Below are 11,632 nucleotides of genomic sequence, written 5' to 3'. Positions count from 1 at the left end.
CTCCCTGTCAGGGGCAGCTAGGTGGATAGAGCACCGGCCCTGGAGTCAGGAGGACCTGAGTTCAAATCTGACCTCAGACACATAACACTGTGTGACCCTGGGCAAGTCACTTAACCCCAATTGCCTCACTAAAAAAAATTAAAAAAAAAAACTCCCTGTCACCTCCAGGAACAAGTATAAAATCCTCTGATATTCAAAGCTCTTCAGTTTCCCCTTCTTAAGTCAGTCAGTAGCTAGCATTTATTAAGTGCTTACTACGTGCCTAGCACTTTGCTAAGTAAGTACTGGGAATACAAATAACTGCCTGGTGAAGTTTCCAGGTGAGGAACTATGGGGGGGGGGGGGGGCGGAAATGAAGAGACGGTTGCCCTGGGCCCTTCCTTAAAAGGAGGATCTGGGAGGAGCTCTCCACTGTCCATCTTATACCTTCTCCATTGGAGGGGAGGCGGCGGCGCAAGGGCAGGAGGTGCTGAGGGGGCGTGAGTTTCAGAGTTAATTTCTTCTAGCCGGAAGATGAGTTTCTGGAGAAAATGATGATGTCCAGGGAACGCAGCCAGGTGGGCAATGATGAGGCGGCTACCCCGAGCCCCTTCCTCAAATGGGGGATTTGGGAGGGGCTCCCCGACGTCCTCCCTCCACCCTCTCTAATCAGAGGGAAGAGGTCCCCTGGGAGCCAGGGATGCTGAGGAGGTGTGAGTCTCAGAGCTGAAGTGATCTGGCTTTTTTCTCTGGCTGGCTATCCCGCAAACCTAGAACGCTCTCCTCAAATTTTCCAACCCTTGTTCTTTCCACTGCCTTCTCTTTGTTGATTATTTCCTATTTATCCTGTTTATGGCTTGTGTGTACATAGATGTTTGCATATTCGCTCCTCCATTAGATTTTAAGCTACTTGAGGGCAGGGGCTATCTTTGACCTTTCTTTAGAGTACAGGCTAGGTGCTTGAGAATGCTTGTTTGCTGACTATCCACTATGCCAAGCGCTTCAAACACAGTCGAAAAGTTCTTTGGACTTTGCCACCCTTAGACAACATGGTGCCACGAGAGTCATTTGCCCACACTCTCAGCTCTTAGCTTTCTGGACTTTGCTTTTGCCGCCCCGTACTACGGCCGCTTACCCTTAAGAAAGATGGCGCCTCGGAAACTTCGCTGCCCTTCCTCTATATGTCCGCCGGTAGCGACGCGTGCACGCTGTCCCGGGACCTCTTCCGGGAGCTGAATGAGCGGGGCCTGGGGTGGGGGCGTGGCCGGGGGCGGAGACGGGGCCTCGGAGGCCAGAGATGCCGTGCGCGCCCGCGCCCGTGGCGGAGGCGCGCCGCCAGCGCGGGGGGTGCTGGGCGCAAGGCGCAGGCGCGGGGGGGGAAGCGGCGAGTAAGATGGAAGATGAGGAGGTCGCTGAGAGCTGGGAGGAGGCGGCCGACAGTGGGGTAAGGAGGAGCCGCCGGCCCGGGGCTGGGCCGGGCGGGACCTGGCGCGAGGGGGAGCCTCGGGGGACCGGGTTGGGGGGGGGAGGATGGTTCTCCCCGGGGAAGGGTCCCCCCCCCACGCCGGGCCGGGGCTGGAGAAGAGGCCCCGGGCCCCTGAGCTCCTTGAAGGCCTCTTAAAGGGGCCGCACTCCCTTTCCCTCGCCGCCTCTCTCGGGGCGCCCCCCGGGCGTGCGGGGCCCTGCCGACCCTCGGGGGGCTGCCCTGCCTGCCGAGGCTCTCCCCTTTTTCTCTTTGGAGCCCGGGCTGCCCCTGAGGCTCCCGCCCTACCCCGCAAGGCACCATTTTAAACTTGGTGGGCCCTGCCCTGCCCCGCCGTGGGGCAACGTGGGCGGCCGGGCACGCTCCGTGGCCCTGGCGTTGAGGCGCTGGGACGCGGGAGTGGAAACTGAGTCCTGTCCAGGCCGCTGCGCCCCGGGCTGGGGACCCGCTTCCAGAGCGTGTGAGTGTGGGTGTGTAGGGGTGACACAGTGGGACTTTGGGGGGGCCCCCTTCCGTGGCCAGGCTCCGGGAGGGGGGAGCTCGGTAAATGCGCCTCCCGTGTGGGCAGCACCGCGTGCTCGCGGCCCCCGAGGCTCGGGGCGCCTCTGCCCTCCGGGCTTGGGCTGCCTGGAGGCGGTGGCGGGGTCGGGGCGTGGACGGGAAGTGCCCGCGCTCGGGATGTGGCGGGGCCTCCCCGGGCCGGGGGGGGGGGGAGGGGGTCCGGAAGCCCGACTTGGGGACGGGGGGGGGGAGGGGCTGCCAAGTTTAGTTTGCGGTTGGCCCTCCCCAGGGCGGGTGGTACGGGGGGAAGGGGAGGCTTGGATTCCGGTAGTTAGTTTGCGGTGCGCGTCCGAAGCCTGCCGGGGATGCTCGCCAGCCCTTGAACTTGAAGGAAGAGCCTGCTGCCTCAATTCTTGGTCGCGGCTGGGAGTTTGGCAGACCCTGGGCTAGGTGGGGAGGAAGGGGTTTCCTTCCCCCCCCCCCCCCCATGGCGGAGGCGCCCGCCTAAGGCCAGGCACTGATTGTGCTCCCAGCGCCTAGCACACGGTAGGCTCTCGATAAGAGCTGATGGTTTATGTGTTTCTCCGCTTGAAAAAGTGTATCTTTGCCGGGCCCGGGAGAGCTGGGTGGGGACGAGCTAGAGAATCCTTTGCTTTGCGTGGCCGGGCCTGGTGGTGGAAACGTGGCTTCCTACTTGTCCGTAGGACGGACGGCCCACCCGGAGCTTTCTACCCACCGCTCTCCTCTTCTCCTGATGGCTAGTCCTGGGGACTTGTTGAATAAACTGCCTGGAGGCGACTCGGCGCAGATCTTTTGTGTTTGTGGGGGATTCCCCAGCTTAGCGACTGGGGGGCTCCTAGTGAGAGCTTAACAAATGCTTATTGACTTGTTGATTTGGGGTAAAGGATTGGCATCCTGTGTCTTGTGTGCTGTTACTTTGTGCTAGGAATTTCAGATTTTCCCCGAATGCGGGGTTTTTCTTTTTCTATTTACTACCAATTTATTCGAATCAATGAAATATTCCACTTATGTCCTCATTGATTACCTCACTTCCTAGAAAAATCAACACCTGGAGTTGGAATGACTCATAGAATCAGTAGACTATTAGAACTTCGAAATCTAACCCAACCTTTCTCTTCTAACTAGTGGGAAAACTGAGGCCCAGAGAGAAATTTTTTGGGCCAAGATTAATGGTAGCGTTTACTCTGGAATCTGTCATATTCCCCAATAGAATCGTAAGCTCCTCAAGAGGACAGGAACTTTTTTGTTTGTTTCCATATAAATATTTTATTATTTTCCAGTTACATTTAGAGATCGTTTTCAACATTTGTTTTTATAAGATTTCTAGTTTCAAATTTTTCTCCCTCCCCTCCCCAAGACAGCAAGCAATCTGATATAAGTTTTATATGTACAATCACATTAAACACATTTTTGCATGTTATGAGAGAAGAATAGGAGCAAAAAGGAAAAACCTCAAAAAAGAAAAACAATAGAAATAGTATGGTTCGATCTGCATCTAGATTAAACAGTTCTCTTTTTTTCCTGGATTTAGAGAGCATTTTCCATCATGAGTCCTTTGGAAACTATCTTGGGCCATTGTATTGCTGAGAAGGAGCAAGTCTATCACAGTTCGTCCACACACAATGTTGTTGATACTGTGTACAGTGTTCTCCTGGTTCTGCTCATCTCACTCATCATCAGTTCATGCAAGTCCTTCCAGGTTTCTCTGAAATCCACCTGCTCACAGTTTCTTACAGCACAATAGTATTCCATTACATTCATATACCACAGCTTATTCAGCCATTCCCCAATTGATGGGCAACCCCTCAATTTCCAATTCCTTGCCATCACAAAAAGAGCTGCTATAAATATTTCTGTACATATGGGTACTTTTCCCTTTTTATGATCTCTTTGGGGAAAAGACCTAATAGTGGTATTACTGGGTCAAAGGGTATGCACAGTCCCATAGCCCTTTGGGCATAGAGGAATTTTTTTTTTAAGTCTGTATTCCCATACCCAACAAAGTACCTTGGTAGCACTTGGGTACTTAAAACATTCTTACTTTCACATTTATTTCCATGCTTTTTGTCATCTGATGGTGGAGGAGGTACTTTGGAGAATTTTCTTAGATTGGAAAAGAAGAAATTGGATTCTTCACAACTTAGGCAGTTGAAACTTTTGACCTTAAGAGATTGAGGCACTCATTCTACCAAGGAGGAAACCGGGCTGCAGAGAAAAACTGACTTGCCTGAGATTGTACAATCATTCAGTGTCAGGTGCTAAAGGTGAACCAATATCAATAAACATTAGTTAGGCGACTACTGCCTACCAGTCACTTCCCTACGGACGGTCAAAGCTATTCCCTGCTCTCCGGGAGCTCTCCTTCACTCCGGGTTCTATACCCCACTCTGCTAGAAAACTCTGTTAAAATGCCTAATTAGGTAGACTTCAGTCCTGGAAGGGACCTTAGGAGCTGATCGAAGGCCAGCCCCCTGGTGGTAAGCAAAGAAACTGAGACTTGGAGAGGTTAAATTACTTGCCCAAGATCACATAATTTCAGAACAGCCTGAATTCAAATCCAGATCCTCAGACACCCAATTCAGTGTTCTTTCCTCTTACAATTAGATCTTCAGTTCAGTCTGGATTTTTTTCTCTTTTGGTTGTGTCTAAATGCTTCTAGACCCCATTTGCAGTTTCTTGGTAGAGCTGCTGGAGTGGTTTGCCGTTTTCTTTTCCCCTTCATTTTACAGATGAGGAAATTGAGGTAAACAGAGTTAAGTGTCTTGCCCAGGGTCACACTACTAGGAGGTGTCTGAGGTCAGATTTGAACTCCGGAAGATGAGTCTTTCTGACTCCAGGCCAGCATTCTATACAATTTGCCATCTAAATGCCTCATAATAAAGTCTTATTTCAGCTTAAATTCCTAGTCTTTGTACATCTGAAGGTAACAGCAAGACTGTAACATAGTCTCCTTTGCCCTGACATCCTTGGCACAAGATATGCAAAGTCCGTCCTTCCTATAAAATGATGTTGGCAATGATGCTTCATTAGTAGGGTATCCCATTGGACTTGTTTTCCTAGTGTTTGCGTTAGTCTGTCCACCTCCCAAAACATATCCTTGTACTAGCTCCCATTTTAAGGTTCTTCAAGCTTCCCTGTGGTGAAGGACAGTGCACAACTAGAGGGTTTTAGATTCACAGCTCAAAGAGGACCTTTGAGAGATGCCTGGTCTAACTCCCTCGTCTTCCAGATGAAGAAGATGGGGCCGGGGAGATGGTGACACGGGCGGTGAATGGCGGAATCTAACCTGGGCTTTCTGACTTGGAGCCTGGCCGGCCTCCTTGACACCATGTATGACGCTGCCAAAAAGTCATTTCCTTTCCCTTTAATCTTTATGTGCCCTACGTGATGACTTATGCGGGAGGAACTCAATTAATGGTTATCACATTGGATTGTATCACACCCTGGTTTGGAACTTGTGGGGGTAGGCCTGGCTCGGTGAGGGAGGGAGAGCTTACCCTGGGGACATTTTGCCTAGATAAGGGAGTTAAGATGTGGTGGTTGGCCCCTCCACTTCCTTGGGCCTTGGAGGTTGGCTAATTATTCTTCTTTCTATTTTTACCCTCTAATGTTTGATTGTCTCCTAGCGGCTGACCCATAGAATAGGTAGCAGGTAATAATAATAACAATAATTAACCCTTGCTTAGTGCTTTCAAGTTTGTGGCATGATATGCATATTTCCATTTGAGCCACACTGCAAGCCTCTGAGGAGGCGAGTATTGTCTCTAGATTGGGAGCTCCCTGAGGGCTTGTCTTTTGACTCTGTTTGAATCTCCAGCCAGATATTTCAGGAGTCCATCCAATGCTCACCCCTCCCCCCAAATTCGTTTTGTGGACTGGACCCATCGTTCTGGTCTGAGGACCAGTGATCCTTCTCAACACTTCAGACCTTCAAATACTTGTTATTGCGCCTCTTTTTCCTCCCCATTTTATTCTATTTAAACAATCCCTTCTCTTTCATCTTGTTGCTTCTGGAGCCGACATTGATCCTCAACACTTTTATAAAAGATCTCTGAATATTCCTAGTCCACGGTTATTATTGTGACAGTCCTCCCGGTGGGTGTAACCGATTTGGTTTTTCTAGGATTGAAGCAATTTAGTCAGAGGGTCATAGATATAGACCTAGAATAAATATGAGATAAAACAATCTATCCTCCCTCATCTTTTTTTTTTTTTTTTTTGGTGAGGCAATTGGGGTTAAGTGACTTGCTCAGGGTCACACAGCCAGTAAGTGTTAAGTGTCTGAGCCTGGATTTGAACTCAGGTACTCCTGACTCCAGGGCCCGTGCTCTATATCCACTGTGCCATCTATCTGCCCCCATATCTCCCCTCATTTTACAAGGAAGGAAACTGAGGCCAAGAGGGGTTAGGTGACTTGCTCAAGTTAGTAGGTACTCAACCCAAAATTCTTTGCTGTCTGCTCCAGCTTACCTTCAGTAAATGTGTGCCATCCATCAGCCCCAAGGAATCAGTAAGAGGATGAGGGGGGCGGTCTTAGGGTGAGTGGTCATAATTTTCACATTTGAAACCCAGGTCCTTTTTCATACTATGTATCAATGAAATGTCCTGAAAGCAGGCTGCAGAGGAATTAAAAGGAGCAACACCTTGAAATTCTAAACTACATTGTAAATTAGAGGGTCAAACCTAGTCTGATGTTTGAATTCATGACATTTCCCTTAAAAGTTGAGACGGAGAAGCAGGATAATTTCAGAAAGGCCTGGAAAGACTTTTGTCCTTTATTCTGGAAGGGGATGATGACATTGGGAGGTGATGTCATGACTTGCAGTGAATTGGATTCTCCTGAGCCATCTAGGTTTGGTGACAAGATACATATCAGGAAGACTGGTGGTGGCCCCAGATGTTTAAGGAAGTTGGGGTTAAGTGACTCATCCAGAGTCACACAGCTAGTAAGTGTCTGAGATTTGAACTTGGGTCTTTTTGACTCCAGTGCTCTATCCACTTTGCCACCAAGCTGCCCCACAGAAAGACTTACATAAACTTATACTGGACCTGTTGTTACTTCACTTGCATAGTGAAATGAGCAGAACCAGAAGTTGTACATAGTGACAGCAGTATTGTTGAATGAACTGAAATGACTTGACTATTCTCGGGCAATACAATGATCCAAGACAATCCCAAAGGACTAATGATAAAGCATACTATCCACCTCCAAAGATTGAACACAGACTCGAAAGCATGCTATTCTTCACTTTCATTTTTCTTTATTCAAGATTTCTTATATAAAATGACTAATATGATGTTTTACATAATTGCACATGTACACCCTCTGTGTGATTACTTGCCCCCTTAGGAAGGGAGGGGGGAGGGATAGAATTTGGAACTCAACACTAAATAAAAATCTTTTAACTTTTTTTTTTTTTGGTGAGGCACTTGGGGTTAAGTGACTTGCTCAGGATCACACAGCTAGTAAGTGCCTCACTGAGAAAAAAAGAAAATGTAGACAACGACATGTTGGGTAATTTGTAAAAGGGATGCTAGTTCTGGACAAAAGTGCTTCTAAATTTCCTTGAAATTATAATATTTAATGATTGTCAGTACCCCTGGCCTTAATAATTCTTTCAGACTACAGTTTCTATCGTAATAAAAAGCATGATATCTGTTGCATTTTCATCAAAAAAAAAGAAAGTTGAAGAATTTGGGGAGAGGGGTGTTGGTGGTCGCCATGTTTCATTTTTTGTTTGTTTGGTTGGGGTTTTTTTGCTATTATACTCCCTTTTTCTCTTCTAGTTACCCTATCCCAAAAAGTAGGTAGGGCATTAACCTGAAATGTCTACCTTGGCCACCTCAGCATATCCAAGTCTGTTTTCTGGGCCTTTGGAATGCTCCTTAAATATCAGGCAGTGGCTTACCTTTAAGCTGTTGCTTTTCAGAGTTTACAGAACACTTTGTTACAGTGGCCCTGTGAGATCAGTCAGAGTGCAAGTAGTATTTCAGTGAGAAATGGAAATTATATTTGGACACTGGGAGACTGGTTTTGAGAACTTCTGTTGGTGGACTGGTTTGCACGTGAGCCATAGCTAATTTTATCCCTTATAAATTTATCCTAAAACTTTTCCCCCAAGATGCCACATCCTTAATCAAATGGATTTTTAAGGACTATGGCCTCTCATTACCAAGGAAATGCTTTTTAAAAAGAGACTGGTGGGGGGCAGGGACTGTTGACTGAGGGTATGAAAACATGAGATTGAGTCCTTGTTGTAAACGCTTTGCATTGCCTTTGTTGGCCTATGCTAATCTCTGTCCTATACACAAACAGCATTTGATATTTGGGAGTAATCTTTGTGACTGGGGAAACAAGTCAAGTCAGTGTTGAGCTTGATTTCTTTTGTTTTTGAAGCTAGTTTACAGATGTTAGAGAGATCTAGACTGAAATTCCCATTTGGGTCACTTAGTCATGCCAAGCCAGCCAGCTCAGCTCGAGACCATTTGAGAGATAGTTGTAAAGTCCCAAGAACCTTTCCCAAGTAGGGCTAGTGAGAGATGGGCCTTCTGGCTTTGGGAGGAAGCATCCAACTCCCCCAGACCCTGATAGGCAATCCTGATAGCTCACCTTTAGATTGCACCAGAGTAAAGTTCACTGAGAGCTCTAGGGCATTTCCATTTCAGAGAAGCAAAAAGTTAAGGTTTATCCTAGGGAAAGGCTCCAGAATCACACAGATTATAAACCACAGCCTGGAGTGGAAGGCAGACTTCCTGACTTACATCCAAGTGTGTAGATTTCTTTGCCGGCTCTCTGTGTCCTTGCCTGTTTTCCAGTGCAGATGATAGCATTGTAGCTAATGGAAAGAGTTCTCCTCAGGGAAAAAGTGAATCCAAGATGGTTTTCTGGAGTAAAAACCCCAGGTTTGCATTTTCCCAAGCCCTCTTTATGCATGAGGACCCTCCTCTTTGCTTTTCCCTTGTAGAGAGAAGAGACTGGTCATTGTGTCAGGGCAGCGAACATTTGTGGCAGCTTTGGAACTCATAGCCCCAAAGATCCCAGGTTTTAGAAATGGAAAAGGGCCTTGGTGATCTCTTGTCTAGCCCCACATGCAAACCTGCTGAGTCCCCCCCCATATACCGGAAGGAGCTCTCAGTAGTGAAGGGTCCACGGGGGCTGGGAAGGAAAGCTAGAGGCCATTGTCCAGAAGAGCGGGGGTACACCAGGAATAGCTGTGCAGAGTGGCTCCGGCTGACGGTCTCCCCCCTGCCTCTTGGGCCCTGCACGGGCTTCCTTTCTTCTACACCCAGCTCAGTGGCAGCCTTCTGCCAGGGGCCTCGAGTCACCTCCAGTCTGCCCTGTCTCTGTCTCGTGCCTGAGAGTGCTCAGGCCTAGTTTGAAGGCTGATGTCTCCGTTAGGCTGGGAGCTCCTTCAGTGCAGGGATTGTTGGTGCCTTTCTGTGCCCCCAACATGGTAAGTGTTTAACAAATGCTTGCTCACTCCCCGTGGAGAAGGAAGAGGAGGCCTTAAAGGAAGCTTCATGGTGCCCAGTGTCTTGGGAAATTCGATGGTGACTTTGGAGTCCAAAACCCACTTCCAGCGATGTGGCTGTGCAAGTTATACTCTCTGGCCCGTTCTGTCTAATACAGTGTGTCTGATGGGTCTAATACAATGTGTCCTATTGCATGTAACAGTTTGTACATTTAAAGATGCTGTAGAAATGTCAGTTATCGATCAATTAAAAGCACAAGCCCTTTATTTGGGACTGATCTATGGGTAGATGTCTCTAGATCAGCCGAGGGCTATGCAGCTATTGCCTTCTCTCTCTGCCTTTACTTGCTGTTGTGATTGTGCTTTAGAAAATTGCCCTCTGGGGCAGCTAGGTGGCACAGTGGATAGAGCACCAGCCCTGGAGTCAGGAGTACTTGAGTTCAAATCCGGCCTCAGACACTTAACACTTACTAGCTGTGTGACCCTGGGCAAGTCACTTAACCCCAATTGCCTCACTAAAGAAAAAGAAAAAGAAAAACAAACAAAAAACGAGAAAATTGCCCTCTGTCTGCCCAGCTCCTCCTGTTGCCACTTTGGTCCTTTCTCTGTGGGCTGAGTCTTTGATAGCACATGGGACCCTCACTGGGTGCTTTTTGTAAAATTGCCTAAATCAGACCTCACTAGACTTAGTTGTGAGTTGTGGGGACTCTGTATATCTGTGAGTGTCTGGGAGGAGGTATGTGGGGTGTTTCCTCTTCTCCCTCCAACCCCCTCTGAAAGTGAGCAAGAGATGAGTTTTTCCTTGGTAACTCTCAGACTCTCTTCCCTGCTCTCTGGAGCCTGACTGAGGGGGTCGTTCCCACCCCAAGAGGGCGCTGCTGAGGCAGAAGCTGCTTTTCCTCAAGCAAGAAAGACTTGGACTTCTTTTCCCCAAACCCACCCTGGTGAAGTCAGGAAGGGGAAGGTTCCCTGCTGTGGCTTTCCCTGAAACTTTGCAGCTCCTTCATGCCTGGCGTTTTTTTAGTCCTCAAGCAATTCTTCTCCCCCCCCCCCCCCCCCCCCCAGCCAGAGACTGAGACTGAAGGGCAGCCCCTGCCTTCAGGAAGCTTCTGTTCTTAGCTCAGACCCACTGGCTGGCCTGGCTGAGGTTCCTTGCCCAGCACTTGATTCTTGCCAGGACAACTCCTGACTTGCTTGTTTTGTTTCCCCGGGAGGAATCTGTGGTTAAAATACCGAAAGAGCAAGCGATTTAACTCCCATGTGTCCTGAATTTCAACATTAGCTCTGTTTCTTGTGGGAGGAAAGCACTTTTTCAACGTTTAGTTGTTAGTGGAATGTTTGTCTTCATTCTCTGACAGCAATATCAATATCTTTTCCATGTGACCCCTCCTTTCCAGCCACACTGCTGCCACCCTACTTCAGGCCCTCGTCCAGGTGGTGCTAATAGCCTCCTGACCTGTCTTCCCACCTCTGCTTTGTTCTCCTCTCCGGACCGACATTCACTTCCAAATATATCACTGGAATCCCATCACTCTTCTGCTCAGAAACCTTCTCTGGTTTCCTGTGACCAAATTAAATAAAAGTGATTTCAGATTCAAGGCTCTCCACATTCTAGCGGAAACTTCTGTTCCAAACCCCTGTAGAGTCTTCTCTGTCCCCTCTGCTGGAGTGGATTTCGACCTCCTTGGCATTGTCACTTCCTCTGGGAAACTTTTCCTCACTCCCACACCTTGTACCACTCAAGTGAAAGACCCTTCCTTTGGACTTCATTGAGTTTCCCTTCAGAGTCGCAGGGCTTGTGATGCCCAGCTCTCTCCAGTACCAGGCACTTGCTGAGTGTTGATTGGAATGGGAAGGCTGACACTGTTAATACAGAATAGCGCCTTCACCAGAAATTGTAGTCCATGGCAATAAAACAGTCTCTAGGTCCCATCATCCTTTTCCCCCTTGTAAACGAGGGAACCATTTCCTGAGTCGAGGAAGCCTCCGCACAACACAGGAAATAGCAGGCATTCCCTTGAAAGAGGAATGAGGAATACACGCTGCTCATCGCTGCCTTTTCAACCAGGACCCTCAAAAAAGGCGAAGTGGGGGCCTGTCTCTGGGAAAGGACAAGGCTCTCATGGGACAGCTGCTCTTCCATGGCCTGCAAAGAGCCATTCTCTGTCCTCCAGCT

The 11,632-nt window shown here is 48.6% G+C and overlaps 1 protein-coding gene across 6 annotated transcripts in view; it reads left to right on the top strand.

The window, feature by feature from the left end:
- Positions 1-521: 521 nt before the first annotated feature.
- Positions 522-11,632, top strand: part of SZRD1 (SUZ RNA binding domain containing 1) — a 32,017-nt gene continuing 20,906 nt past the window's right edge. For 2 of the 6 annotated variants that reach the window (XM_043994798.1, XM_043994797.1), the window contains exon 1: positions 1,318-1,423. In XM_043994798.1, the coding sequence (XP_043850733.1) occupies positions 1,373-1,423 (51 nt within the window). In that variant the 5' untranslated portion in view covers positions 1,318-1,372. Of the gene's footprint in view, positions 558-1,317; positions 1,424-11,632 lie in introns of those variants that run through there. The other 4 variants (XM_043994799.1, XM_043994805.1, XM_043994806.1 and 1 more) reach the window with 4 other exon arrangements.

This window comes from Dromiciops gliroides, chromosome 3, assembly GCF_019393635.1.
Source record: "Dromiciops gliroides isolate mDroGli1 chromosome 3, mDroGli1.pri, whole genome shotgun sequence".
NCBI lineage: Eukaryota > Metazoa > Chordata > Mammalia > Microbiotheria > Microbiotheriidae > Dromiciops > Dromiciops gliroides.
Note: the sequence above shows the minus strand (reverse complement) of the source record. Positions and strands in the feature narration are given on the sequence as shown.